Here is a 15,656-nt window from a genome sequence, read left to right on the forward strand (position 1 = left end):
CCTTACGTGAAAGGCTTGAAATACATCTAATGGATGTTGTTACAACTTATCTATATGGGTCACTTGATAATGATATTTACATGAAAATCCCCGAAGGATTTAAAATGCCTGAAGCATATTCAAAGTCTCGGAAAATGTACTCAATCAGAGTACAAAGATCTTTGTACGGTTTAAAGCAATCTGGGTGCATGTGGTATAATCCCCTCAGTGAATATTTGCTGAAAGAGGATTACATAAATGATGTTATTTGTCCATGTATTTTTATAAATAAAATGGCTTCAGAATTTGTTATACTTGCTGTTTATGTTGATGACATAAATCTTGTTGGAACTCCAGAAGAGCTCCCAAAGGCAATTGAATATCTTAAGAAAGAATTTGAGATAAAAGATCTTGGAAAGACAAAACTTTGTCTTGGTCTGTAAATTGAACATTTAGCAGACGGGATCTTTATCTATCAATCTGCCTATACAGAAAGGGTCTTAAAACGCTTTTACATGGATAAAGCACACCCATTGAGTACACCGATGGTTGTTCGATCACTTGAAGTGAATAAATATTTGTTCCGACCTCCAGAAGAGGATGAGGAACTCCTTGGTCCCGAAGTACCCTATCTCAGTGCAATTGGTGCATTAATGTATCTTGCTAATGCTACAAGGCTTGACATAGCATTTTCTGTTAATTTACTAGTAAGATATAGTTCTTCTCCTACACGGAGACATTGGAATGGGATTAAGCATATATTGCGATATTTAAAGGGAACTATTGATATGGGTTTGTTTTATGCTAACAAAGATAGTGCAGATCTTGTTGGTTATGCAGATACAAGTTATTTATCTGATCCCCATAAAGCTAGATCTCAAACCGGGTACGTTTTTATATGTGGAGGTACTATCATATCATGGTGCTCCACAAAGCAATTTATTGTTGCTACTTCTTCAAACCATGCTGAAATAATAGCTATTCATGAAGCAAGTAGAGAATGTGTATGGTTGAGATCAATAATTTATTTTATTCGGGAAAAATATGGTTTGGAATGAGAAAAAAGCCCCACAATTTTATACGAAGACAATGCTGCATGCATAGCTTAATTGAAGGGAGGATTTATAAAATGAGATAGAACGAAGCACATTTCACCAAAATTATTCTACACACACGATCTTCAGAAAAATGGTGACATTGATGTGCAACAAATCTGTTCAAGTGACAATCCGGCAGATTTATTCACTAAATCTTTGCCAACTTCAACTTTTGAGAAGATGGTATACAAGATTGGAATGCGGAGACTCAAATATTTGAAATAAGGTTTTCATCAGGGGGTGTAAAATACGTGATGTACTCTTTTTTCCTTACTAAGATTTTTTCCCATAGGGTTTTCCTTAAAAAGGTTTTTAACGAGGCAACTAGAAATGCATATTACTAAATATGTGTACTCTTTTTCCTTCATTAGGATTTTTCCACTGGGTTTTTCCTAGTAAAGTTTTAACGAGGCACAATACCTTTTAGTGAACATCCAAGGGGGAGTGTTATGAAAATAATTATATTGTGGATGTCCATTTATTACTCCGCTATAGATAATCTTCCTGAAGAAGATTATCCATTTAGTACTTTGTTGAAGTTTATCTACAAGCAGCTGATGCAGGCAGGTTGTAAGCAGCTCAATAAAATGATTTGAAGCAGCTTCTTATTAAGCAGGCAGGTTGCAAGCAGCTCATGCAGACAACTTACAAGCAGCTAAAGAAAAACCTTGCAGCTGCTTCCTGAAAAGCCTCGCAACTGCTTCCTTTCTTCTATAAATAGAGTAGTTTTTAGTTAATTATGTACGTAAATTTGAAAGTTGAATAATATATCAGCTTCTCTCTATAGTTGTATTTACTTTACAATTTTTATTTTATAACATCTCTTAAATAATTACAAATGATATACACGTAATAAGAGGAAAAAGGAAAGATTATTACTTTCAAGAAAATATGGGGACGTGGCTGTATTTATGTGGCTTCATTCTGTCCAATCACTTTGGAAGTTTTTTTTTTAAACTTTACTTCCAACTTTAGCTTCAGCTATCTCACTAACCAAACTGTGACAAGTCTGAATATGGCGATCTCAAGTTGTTCATCAATCTTCATATCCAAATTGGATTTCCCTGTTTCATGTTCACAAAGCATAACCAACAAAATATCAATTAGTTCAATTCCTTTTCTTAGAAAATCTGTTAGTACTAAGAAGTTTTTTATTTCCATTAAGACTCCAAAATCTTGTAGCTATATATCCAATTCACTTGTAAATGACTATTCAATTGATGAAACATCTAAAGAAAGCACAACCCAAGTTCCCATTGAAGTCAAAACCAGGTAAAATTCTATCCATTCTTTTGTTTGTTGTGTATTTATGTTGTCTATTTGAATATTCAATTGTATTTTACTGAATTCATCTTTTAGTTGTGGCTGTCTGAGAGAATCTGTAATCTGTACCTATAAACTCTAGTGTATTACAGGGAAAACCTTTCCCCGCTCCCCATTTGAAACCAACCTCCACCCCACCCCAAATCCAAAACAAACAGAAAAAAGGAAAAAACAAATTGTTGCCTTTAGTGCCCAATTGACTAGCAAGATTGCAAATTATTATATAGGAGTTCCGAATGACACTTTCCCTGTGTTATGAAATGAGCCCGTTTACAGGGGAATATATAGCCGATCCCAGCTTGTTTGGGATTGAGACGTGGTTGATTGATTAATTGTTATAGAGTTGGATTGGGGCTAATGACAGATTGAAAATGTAGCTAATGCTTGAAAAGAATAGGCTAACAGATATATTGTAGAAGAATTACATATCCAAAAGAAAGAAAAAGGTTCTATAGGAGGATAATTAAAGCATAAAGCACATTAAGCTGAAACGAAAACGAACTTAGGAAAGACAGTCTGAATTTCAGCATTAAGGTTCCTTTGGAATTCATATGTTGGAAAAGGAGAATAGGAGGGAAGAAAATAAATTGTGATCGTCGGCCTAATATGTGGGATTGGATATAGGTATTCGTAACACGCGACGGAAGACAATAAAAATCCTAGGAAGATCTTTTCGTGTTTAAAATTTATTTACATGTCAAAGATCGGATCTAAGACGTACCTGGTGAAGAGAATCTCGTTGCAAAATTTCTTCGATAGTGCGAAGACCCTATACGTATTCACACCGAGACCGATCCTTGCTATCAACTCTTTGATCAATGAAACCCGTGAACAAATTGAATGAAATTGTGTACTGAATATTTTCTAAAAAATTTCAGCCAAGAAGAACGAAGAAAACTATTTTCTTGTCAAGAACGTATTTCTCTTAGAATTTTGTGCGGTGCATACACCTTGTGATTTTTCACACTGACTTCCTCTTCACAGATATGTGTATATATATAACAACAACAACAAAAAAATTGGACTTCACAAATATGTGTATAAATACATGAAGTGAAAACAATATTCTAATAGGGCAAGTCAAAGATGGAGGCTTCAAAGATGGTGGCTTCCCTTTTGTCTTTCAAAGTCCATTCCAAATTGGACTTCAGAGAATCCTCCTTTTTGAAAAAAAAAATCCAATCCCATATCAATTTGTCTAATTGTGATGGTCGTACTTTAGTTAGTCCAATTGGACTTTCACGTCCCTTGATACAATTCAAATTGGATTATAAGAATAAATGAATATTATATATCACCTTTATATAGATCAATATCAATTTATTATATATATCACATATATATTTTAATTGAGAGATATAATTTTAATTTTCTATTCCAAATAGAAAACTTCAACTTGTCCACAATATTAATTATATCCTCTGTGCTAGCAAAGAATATAATAATATTTCATTTGGACTAATAACTAAATTTATTTGACTAATTACATTCTTTAATTTAATTATCAAATAATAAAGTAATTAATCCTTTAGCAAAGATCAGAACACTCGTTAGTGTGCGACCCTATAGGTTCAATACTAAGGCGGTAGTTAATTGATCACATCAATATACTAATCAAGGGTGGCGTCTAGCAACACTCCTTAACGACCGGATATAATAAAGTATACAATTTACTCTTAAGAACCAGTAGAAAAATAATGTAGTAATTCCTCCGGTTGGACCCTATGTCAATCATATGATTGATCTTATTGAAGAACTTGAGAAGTTGGGGTGCAAACTGGGTAAAGAGCTTTCTCAAGATTTGATCTTGCAGTCACTCTCTGAATCCTTTTCACAATTTGTTATTAATTTCAATATGCATAAAATGGATTGTGATCTTCATGAGATGCTTAACATGCTGATTGATTATAAGAATCAACTTGCATCTGAGAAGAAGAAAGGAACTGTCATGTTGGTTAGAAACTCTTCTACGAAGAAGGGTAAGGGTAAAAATAAACCCAAGAAGAAGTCTACTGCGCCTAAGGGTGGTGTGACCAAATCCAAAGGCAAAGGAGGCAAAACTGACCAATCTGATGCTGGATGTTTCCATTGTAAAAAGATAAGACATTGGAAGAGAAACTGCACGGAGTATCTTGCAACTCTAAATGATAAGAAACAAGGTAAGACTCGAATGAAAAATATTTTTAAAGTTTCTTTAACTACTACTGATCCTTCATTGTGGGTATTAGATACTGACAGTAGTTATAACATTTGCAATATGTTGTAGGATTCCAAATAAGTAGAAGGTTGAAGAAAGGAGAAATTAATCTGCAAGTTGGAAATGGTGCAAAAGTTGCGGCCGTAGCTGTAGGATCAATTTCTTTAATAATGCCTACGGCAAAGTACTTATGTTGGATGATTGTTATTATGTTCCTAAATTTTTTGCGAACATAATTTCAGCTTCTATGTTAGACAAAAGTGGTTTTCGCATACCTTCCAATGTTCCTCACAAGGATTTGCCTGATATCGGCTAGTCATTCCTAGTGCATAAGCCACGTCAGAAAGTGTACATGTCATGGTATACATGATAGCTCCCACCACACTAGCGTATGGGATCCTACTCATGCGTTCTCTCTCTTCAGGTGTTTTAGGACAATCGTCCCTACTGAGAGTAATTCCAGTGCCTATCGGTAGATAGCCTCTTTTGGAATTATCCATGTTATACCTCTTTAAGATGCTATCAATGTACAAGGACCGGGAAAGCCCAAGCAGCTTCCTAGATCTATCTCTATAAATCTTTATTCCCAATATATAAGCTACTTCTCCTAAGTCTTTTATGGAGAACTGTTGAGATAGCCAAATCTTGGTACTTTGCAATGCTAGTACATCATTCCCGATGAGCAATATATCATCAATATAAAGTATTAAGAATATAATTGTGCTCCCACTAACCTTTTTGTACACACAAGGCTCTTCTTCGCATCTAACAAAATTAAACTTTTCAATTGTCTTGTTAAAGCGAATATTCCAACTTCTAGAAACTTGCTTTAGGCCATAAATAGATCTATGTAGCTTGCAAATTTTATTATGATCGGGCGAAGATGTGAAACCTTCAGGTTGTGTCATGTACACATTCTCTTCTAGTTCACCATTAAGAAAAATTATTTTCATATCCATTTGCCATATTTCATAATCGTAGTATGCTGCTATAGCAAGCAAAATCCGAATCGATTTGAGCATTGCCACGGGAGAGAAAGTCTCATCATTGTCGACTCCTTCTTTCTGATGATATCCCTTGGCAACAAGACGTGTTTTTAGGTCTCCCCCTTTCCGTCCGCTCCAATCTTTTTCTTAAAAACCCATTTACATCCTATATGTTTTATATCCTTTGAAGGTTCAACTAAAGTCCATACTTTATTCTCCTTCATGGATTCCATTTCGGATTCCATGGCCTTTTGCCATCTCTCATAGTCAGAACTTTGTACAGCCTCTTCATAGGTCTTAGGGTCATCATCATTATGATAAACTTCATTTGATACATCATCTTGTACCATTAGATTTAATCTAGTTGGTACATGACGTTCTCGTGTAGACCTTCTAAGAGGTGCTTGTACAACTTGCTCACCTTGTGTTGGATTTGATTGTTGTTCAATTTGGTTTGGAACTGGTTCATTAACCTGTTCTTGAACTACATTTAGTTCTTGAACTTCAACCGTTGAAGATAACAACTTTCTTATCAACTTCAAAACATCCAATAAAAGTTCTTCAATTAGTGTCTCATGATCTTGATATTGTGTTGATTCATTGGTTTCTTGAACTTCACCAAGTTCTATTTCTCTGCTATATTTTCCTTCTAAAAGAAATTCCCTTTCCAAAAGGTTGCTCATCTAGCCACAAACACTTTATGGCCAGAAGGGTGATAGAAATAATATCCCATTGTTTCTTTGGGATACCCAATGAACCTACACTTATCAGATCTTGAGTCCAGTTTATCAGATTGTAGTCTCTTAACATAAGCTGGACAACCCCAAACTTTAATATGCTTAAGGTTAGGCTTACGTCCTTTCCATATCTCATATGGTGTTATAGAGACTGACTTAGTGGGAACTTTATTAAGTTAGTATGTTACTGCTTCCAAAGTATATCCCCATAAATATATTGAAAAATCAGTGAACCCCATCATAGATCTCACCATATCTAATAAGGTTTGATTTCTCCTTTCAGACACACCATTATGTTGTGGTGTTCCTGGAGGTGTCCACTGTGAGAGAATCCTGTTCTCTTTGAAATACCTCATAAAATCTTCACTAAGATATTCTCCACCTCTATCAGACCTTAGTACCTTGATACTTTTACCCGTCTGTTTCCCAACTTCACTACAGAACCTTTTGAACATTTCAAAAGATTCAGATTTGTGTTTCATAAGGTACACAAATCCATATCTTGACATATCATCAGTGAAGGTGATGAAGTAAGAATATCCAACTCTAGCTTGAATTTTCATAGGCCCACAAATATCTGTATGAATTAGTCCCAATAATTCAGTAGCTCTTTCTCCACTTCCAGTAAATGGAGATTTGGTCATTTTTCCTTTGAGACAAAATTCACAAGTTGGATATGATTCAAAATTATTCCTGTCAAGGTACCCTTCCTTGTACAACTTGTTAATTCTTTTCTCTCAAATATGACCAAGTCTACAATGCCAAAGGTATGTATGATTTACTTGATCATCTCTTTTTCTCTTAAGACTTGAAACATGCATAATCGAATTAGCATTCACATTAGGTAAGACATAAACATCATGCTGGAGATAGCCATTCACATATAAATTATCACCATAATAAATAGAGCAAATACCATTACTTATAATAATGCGAAAACACATTTGTCTAACATAGAAACTGAAATTATGTTCAAAACAAATTTAGGAACCTAATAACAATCATCCAACGTAAGTACTTTGCCCGTAGGCATTATTAAAGAAATTGATCCTACAGCTACGGCTACAACTTTTGCACCATTTTCAACTTGTAGATTAATTTTTCCTTTATTCAACCTTCTACTTATTTGGAATCCTGTAACAAATGTTATAACTACTGTCAGTATCTAATACCCACAATGAAGGATCAGTAGTAGTTAAAGAAACTTTGAAAATATTTTTCATTCGAGTCTTACCTTGTTTCTTATCATTTAGAGTTGCAAGATACTCCGTGCAGTTTCTCTTCCAATGTCCTATCTTCTTACAATGGAAACATCCAGCATCAGATTGGTCAGCTTTGCCTCATTTGCATTTGGGTTTGGTCACACCACCCTTAGGCGCAATAGACTTCTTCTTGGGTTTATTTTTACCCTTACCCTTCTTCGTAGAAGAGTTTCCTACCAACATGACAGTTCCTTTCTTCTTCTCAGATGCAAGTTGATTCTTATAATCAATCGGCATGTTAAGCATCTCGTGAAGATCACAATCCATTTTATGCATATTGAAATTAATAACAAATTATGAAAAGGATTCAGAGAGTGACTGCAAGATCAAATCTTAAGAAAGCTCTTTACCCAGTTTGCACCCCAACTTCTCAAGTTCTTCAATAAGATCAATCATATGATTGACATAGGGTCCAACCGGAGGAATTACTACATTATTCTTCTACTGGTTCTTAAGAGTAAATTGTATACTTCATTATATCCGGTCGTTAAGGAGTGTTGCTAGACGCCACCCTTGATTAGTATATTGATGTGATCAATTAACTACCGCCTTAGTATTGAACCTATAGGGTCGCACACTAACGAGTGTTCTGATCTTTGCTAAAGGATTAATTACTTTATTATTTGATAATTAAATTAAAGAATATAATTAGTCAAATAAATTTAGTTATTAGTCCAAATGAAATATTATTATATTCTTTGCTAGCGCAGAGGATATAATTAATATTGTGGACAAGTTGAAGTTTTCTATTTGGAATAGAAAATTAAAATTATATCTCTCAATTAAAATATATATGTGATATATATAATAAATTGATATTGATCTATATAAAGGTGATATATAATATTCATTTATTCTTATAATCCAATTTGAATTGTATCAAGGGACGTGAAAGTCCAATTGGACTAACTAAAGTACTACCATCACAATTAGACAAATTGATATGGGATTGGATTTTTTTTTCAAAAAGGAGGATTCTCTGAAGTCCAATTTGGAATGGACTTTGAAAGACAAAAAGGAAGCCACCATCTTTGAAGCCTCCATCTTTGACTTGCCCTATTAGAATATTGTTTTCACTTCATGTATTTATACACATATTTGTGAAATCCAATTTTTTTTTTTTTGTTGTTATATATATACACATATTTGTGAAGAGGAAGTCAGTGTGAAAAATCACAAGGTGTATGCACCGCACAAAATTCTAAGAGAAATACGTTCTTGACAAGAAAATAGTTTTCTTTGTTCTTCTTGGCTGAAATGTTTTAGAAAATATTCAGTACACAATTTCATTCAATTTGTTCACGGGTTTCATTGATCAAAGAGTTGATAGCAAGGATCGGTCTCGGTGTGGATACCCATACGGTCTTCGCACTATCGAAGAAATTTTGAAATGAGATTCTATTCACCAGGTACGTCTTAAATCCGATCTTTGACATGTAAATAAGTTTTAAACACGAACAGATCTTCCTAGGATTCTTATTGTCTTCCGCTGCGTGTTACGAACACCTATATGCAATCCCACAGTGGTATCAGAGCACAATAAATAACTTGTCAATTACTATGATGATCTCAGGTCAAAGGAAACTCTTACATCACATCCTTCAAGAGAATATTCTATTGACAATTTATGGTAATTCTAACCATTAAGAATTATCCAATTAATCGGTTCAATGATCATATCTCTATATGCATCATCTATTTATGTGATTTAGTTAATGAGATCAATTAATCTTTATCCCATAAAGGCGATTACATAAATATTGATCTAACCGGATTTCTAATGTCCAAATTAATAATCCTACGATCAAGAACAAAATTTAAATTAAATTGTAACTCATTATCATGATCTCCATCATGATGACAAGTCTCAAAATTTAATCAAGGACTTTATTAAATTAATCAAGCAATTAATAATAACTATGATAAACGAATATCAAATGCCATATATTTTTATATCAAATAACATTCACAAAAATATGTTCAAATCATCAAATATGAGATTGGATCTAGGGCATATCTAATATATCTCTAACATAATAATGAAGCAAATTAGTATATGAAAAAGGAAGTGCTGTTTCATCCTAAAGCTATTTGTTTTTGTACAAAAATTACATTATTGCTATGCTTGGAATGTATTTCAAGAACAAGCCGTTAGGATTTAATTGGAAAAAAAAGGTAGCCGGTGCACTAAGCTTCCGCTATGCGCGGGCTCCAGGGAAGGGTCGAACCACAAGGGTCTATTGTACGCAGCCTTACCCTGCATTTCTGCAAAAGGCTGTTTCCACGGCTCTAACCCGTGACCTCCTGGTCACATGGCAACAACTTTACTAGTTACGCCAATGCCCTCCAGGATTTAATTGAAAGTTTCAAATAAATCATTTCTGGCAAGATAGAGAACATAACTGCGACTATCACTATTTTGTTATTTAAGATTTCTGAATGACGTCATTTAAAATATTGTCTGATTTTGCATTTTCCGTCTTCAACTGTTTATCTGTTTGTTTTGGTCCTGCAGTATGTGGAACTGGAGGGGCTATTCCATTCGATACCAGTATTGTGGCAACAGTGGCCCTGCGCTCATTTTAGTCCATGGTTTTGGAGCAAACAGGTCAACATCAATCACATTTTGCTTATAGGTACTAATTTGCAAAACAACAGCACAAACATAATATTCCCTTCCCCTCCATTTCAGAATCCTTTTCTCTTTTGGCCTTTGAATTTTTAATCACATAGTAGATAACAGAATTTGAACTTTAGAATGTAGTTTATCTTTGATATATTTACTCCTTTTTTTATATTAAAGCCAAAACTCTATTATACTAAGATTCTTCGAAGATGCTTGAATGGAAACTATAGTACATTACAGAGAACTTCACGATCAATTTGTTATCTGGACAGAGTATAGAAGATGTCTAAAGTTTGAGGTCTAATTTTGCATCAATTAAGTTAGTTTATGAATGTAAACCTTTCAATGTAACATTTCTTTTATAATTGCAAACCAGAACACATGGTTAACGTGTAGCTCTTTTTGCTGGCTGTTGGTTGATTTGGTTTCATTTGAATACAATTTCAACTATTGGCACCCTTCAAAAAGATCATGTTTGGCATTTTGTTACTGTTTCATTCTGTTTGAACCGCCGTTTAGAATGATCGTCTTTTCCCACAGTGACCATTGGAGAAAAAATCTACCTGTTCTTGCACAATCACATCGGGTGTTCTCTATTGACCTTATTGGTTATGGCTATTCAGACAAACCAAATCCTCGTGAGCTTGATGTAGACAACTTTTATACCTTTGAAACATGGGGTTGCCAGCTAAACGATTTTTGTAAGGATGTTATCAGAGATAAAGCCTTCTTCATTTGCAATTCCATTGGAGGTGACCCCTTCTCTTTATGTTTTGTTTATGAGCTTAAAAATAATGTACCTTTTACTGATTCAATGATTTTTCGACTGATACATAATTCTAGAAGACTGAGCCTTTTGTATATTAGTGTGAATATTCCAATTGATGCTCGAAAGTTCACTGAGACATCATATGAGATAAACAGATAAATTATGTACAAGAAAATCTCATTATATTTATTGTTTTCACTTGTAAAAAAGGAAAAATGAATTGAAGTTTGAGAACCGAAATCATGACATTGTGTTTTTTGCTATTGTTACCGTACATCACTAGGATATATCACATATATATGGTTTTAAGTACTAAAGGTAAAAAAACCTTGCTATTTTGTTTATTTTTATTTCACTTTCATGCAATTTTTATGTGTGGAGTAGTCAAATAGTTTACTCGCTGCGGGCTCCCTTTTGAACTAGTGGAATTCACTTATTTGCGCTTATGTGCTTCTTTCATATTTTTATGCTTTAATTTATGTGATGTTTGTAACCCATAAAAGAACTTTCTGGATACCTCTGCAGGACTTGTCGGTCTTCAGGCTGCAGTTATGGAACCACAACTCTGTAGAGGCATTCTTCTTTTAAATATCTCGCTCCGAATGCTGCATATAACAAAGCAGCCTTGGTTCGGAAGACCACTGATTAAAGCATTTCAGAATTTATTGAGGTGAACTTCTTTATTCATTACATCTCAAATCTTTTGCTATCTGCAACAGACTCATGTTCTAAGTGTTTTTGACTCAGAAATACTGCAGTTGGGAAATTCTTTTTCAAAAGTGTTGCTACGCCTGAATCAGTGAAGAATATTCTATGTCAGGTAGATAATTTAAAGCACCATTTTGTCTATAATGTTATATCTATCTGAAGAATTAAAAAGTAATTGCTAACAGAAATGTTCACCAAAAGTATAAAACAATGATCTTGAGATATCTTTCAATGTTTAGCGTCCGTCAATTGTTATTCAAGATAGCATAATTTGGGAGGAGTGGACATACATGAACTATTAAAAAGAACAAAGAATCTGACATCTAAGGCCAAAAACTTCACAGGCTACTTGTAACTTAAATTTTGGCTTGGAATAATTGAGAATTTTCAAATTTAAGCAGCTTAAAAGATTACGTTTGTCATAGTTTTAAGGTTGAAAATATTCAACTATTTGAGGTCGGTAAGTATGCATTTCTTTAAAGGGTATTGAACTTAAGTGGAGCATTAGTTGGTTTAGAAGAAACTACTATGACAAAAAGGTCAGAGGGATGCCGCTTTAGCAAGTGAAGCACAGCAAGAGATGACCAAAACATCGCATTTGAAAAATCTGTGGTATGCTGGTCACATATTTGGAGGATCTCTAGTGTATTTTTACAGTTTGTTTTCGTTTCTTTGTTGTGACTATAGCAGAAATCGATAAGATAACCAAAACTTTCTTTGCAGTGTTACTATGACACATCCCAGGTGACAGATGAGTTAGTACAGGCCATCCTTCTTCCAGGGCTCGAGCCTGGTGCTGTCGATGTGTTTCTTGAGTTCATTTGCTATTCAGGGGGTCCTCTTCCTGAGGAACTACTGCCTCAAGTAAAGGTGATCCTAAATTTATTGCTATTTTTTCTGTACTCTAATCGATTATTTATTTATTTTTGGGAACTAAATCTTTTTTTGGAATTCAATGTTCTTCCACAAATGTGCAACTTGCAGTGCCCTGTTCTGGTGGCGTGGGGTGACAAGGATCCTTGGGAGCCAATAGAACTTGGAAGAGCCTACGGCAAATTTGATACAGTTGAAGATTTCGTTGTCCTCCCTAATGTTGGCCATTGTCCTCAGGTCTTTCCTCCCTCTTTCAAATGCAGACGCAATTGTCAAATGCCTTTAATTCATTATCTGCAATTTTGCAATCATACTCGCAGACGCAAGTTCAAAATTCAAAATTTGATGGGTTCAATCTTTAAGGTCTTTAGCGCTAAACTCATAGTACATTTAAAGTTATGAGTTCAGAATTTAATATTAAACTTGAAAGTTTAGTGGTTTCACACACATACTCTCAAAGTATGGAAAATACTAGGTTAAGTTGAATCTATTAGACAAGGCTCCATCCGCCGCTGCATACTAGCTCAAAGTACGTAGCTTATATACGAAGCAATAACGTCAAGAAAACATGCTTCTTCAAAATTTGCATGTCATCTTTTTCCAAAGGATAACTCTTTGTTTTCTTACGTCTACCAAGAGAAGAAAAGCTTGATTCTTGTACAAAAGGGCAGCTCGGTGCACTAAGCTCCCGCTATGCGCGGGGTCCAAGGAAAAGCCGGGACCACAAGGGTCTATCGTACGCAGTCTTACCCTGTATTTCTGCAAGAGGCTGTTTTCACAGCTCGAACCCTGACTTCCTGGTTATATGACAACAACTTTACCAATTACGCCAAGGCTCCTCTTCAAAAGCTTGATTCTAGTGTAAAATATATTACAACTCTGAGGATTGTGTCTCGTCATTGTGACATTTTATTGATTTTCTTGTAGGATGAGGCACCTCATCTTGTGAACCCACTGGTGGAATCATTTGTTGCCCGCCATGCCAACGTTGAGAACTGAGTCGCTGAGCCTGTAGTCTTGCTGTTTACATCAAAATATACACGTTTGTTCTCGATCCAAGGACGTCAAAGGTTGCTAGTCGAGAAAGACTGAAAGAAGTATATGGGGAGAAGAAGGAAAAAGTGAGACATAGTTTACTCAGTTCATGTGTATGTAAATAGGTACAATATTTCTAGTTTTCTCTATATGATGCAGGTCCTTGAGCCTCAATATTTTTTCGAATATAACGTTGTTGGTCTCGAAACCATTCTATAGAACTTGTTTTCTTTTTACGTGAGTTCGAGTCACTCCAAGAGTAAGGTGAGGAGTTCTTGGAAGAAGGGAGCCGGGGGTCTATCGGAAACAGTCTCTCTGCCTCAGGTTAGGGATAAGGTCTGCGTACACACTACCCTCCCCAGACCCCACTAGTGAGATCATACTGGGTAGTTGTTATTGTTGTAGTTGTTGTATGTACTTCCTATTACATAGCTAACACAACATGTAAATCGTAGTGCTCCCTTTCAACCATTCGTTTTGGTTCTATTTTTTTCACGTTTTACTTCTACATGTTTTTCATGTTTTACTTCTTCTCAGATATTGAAGAAAAGGTTAAAAAGTGGATAACTAAAGAGTGCAAAATAAACACAATTTCTGTCTTTTCTCATCAATCTTGGCGATATGTTAAAACAAAGAGTTAAAGTTTTGTGTACCGTTAGTGTAAAAAAAAAATATGCCATCATGTAACATTGACTTGCTATATAGTTTACCAATATTATTTTAATTTTTTTTCCTGTTTACAAAATTCAAACGCTGCTCCCCCCCCCCCCACCCCCTCCTCCCTTCAAATACTCGTTTTCCTACTGTATTCACAGTTTATTATATGAATATATTTAATGGATTTCTCATAGATATATAGAATCGGGCCAGAGCTACTGGGTTCGTAACATATATTGTGCCTATGCCACTGATTCAATGTTTTTTTTTTTCTTTTCTCAATGGTTGATTTACACAAAAGAAACAAATTTCCTATTAGCTTTTTAATTAGTTAAAGATAATTAAAGTCTTGCTCTCCCTTCCTTCCCCATTAAACTACGTATATTATTGTGTGGAACATAAATAAATTAGTACCATCTTCTTCTTTAATTAAGAATCATTCTAACCAAATTTGGATTAGTTCTTTAATTTTGCTTGCTACTTGTTCAGTTAAGATTAAAAAGCTACCTCAGGAAAATGCTAAGCCAAATGTTAATCAATTCATATATATATATATATATGCGCACTGTTCAGGACTCCAGGTTAGCCAAATTGTCCTGTTTCAGGCTATTAAAATTTAAGAAAACACATCATTATTAGGTTTCATAGATTTTTATATTTAATTATTAAATTCGATTAACCTTAAAAGCATGAAAAATTATTGTTAGACGATTAAGAAAATAACTAGTATATGTATTACTAAAAAAATTATCCGATAAGAATATTTTAATAGATCATATGTTTGTCAGTTTTTTAAATTTTTACTAATCGTATATTCACTTATCAGAACTTTATCTATACTTTAACAGAGTAAGATTGAAATAATATTCATGTAACAAAAAAATTCAAAAAAACCCGAAAAGACAAAAAAAGTCAAACCAATCCAAACTGATATAATTGATTTGGTTTGGTTTTGATAAAAATCGAACTAACCAGGTTCATGTACGCCCCTAGTGGTGGTTTAAAAAAAAAACCGCAGGCAGAAATTTACCCAATTACTCCTCTATGTTTTAGTTATACATGCTTATTCTTAATTTAGGATATTTTGCATTACTTTGACTTCAATTCATGTGGCCTATGCTAAATAAATTGTGTATATATATATACAAAGGAGTCAAAGTCTTTATTTATTACAGTTTTAATTTGTTAAATGATTGGTGGCAAAGCTGCAAAAGTAAGTATTCATTGTATCATGTAAGCGAACCTAGGTACGTTAAGGAATATGTAGAATGCGATTTAAAAAAGATAAAAAACCATCTTATAGTGTAATTTACTAGTCCGATTTAGTAAATATGACTTACAAATTATAGTGAAATCGTGCTTGAAAAATAAATCTACTTCAGAAATACGATTTATAATTCAAGTCGG

General features: G+C 34.3%; 1 protein-coding gene across 2 annotated transcripts; it reads left to right on the top strand.

The window, feature by feature from the left end:
• The first annotated feature begins 2,026 nt into the window (after positions 1–2,026).
• On the top strand, positions 2,027–14,063 carry LOC104107897 (pheophytinase, chloroplastic). 2 transcript variants are annotated; one of them, XM_009616813.4, is made up of 8 exons: positions 2,027–2,348; positions 10,097–10,189; positions 10,748–10,959; positions 11,502–11,646; positions 11,724–11,796; positions 12,408–12,554; positions 12,669–12,794; positions 13,485–14,063. In XM_009616813.4, exons 1-8 carry the CDS (start codon positions 2,092–2,094, stop codon positions 13,554–13,556), a joined length of 1,125 nt encoding a protein of 374 aa, XP_009615108.1. In that variant the 5' UTR covers positions 2,027–2,091; the 3' UTR covers positions 13,557–14,063. The 2 variants fall into 2 exon arrangements, with proteins under 2 accessions (XP_009615108.1, XP_009615109.1); XM_009616814.4 differs by having other exon boundaries at positions 2,065–2,348; positions 10,097–10,217.
• The last annotated feature ends 1,593 nt before the right edge of the window (positions 14,064–15,656 follow it).

Source organism: Nicotiana tomentosiformis, chromosome 12, assembly GCF_000390325.3.
Source record: "Nicotiana tomentosiformis chromosome 12, ASM39032v3, whole genome shotgun sequence".
NCBI lineage: Eukaryota > Viridiplantae > Streptophyta > Magnoliopsida > Solanales > Solanaceae > Nicotiana > Nicotiana tomentosiformis.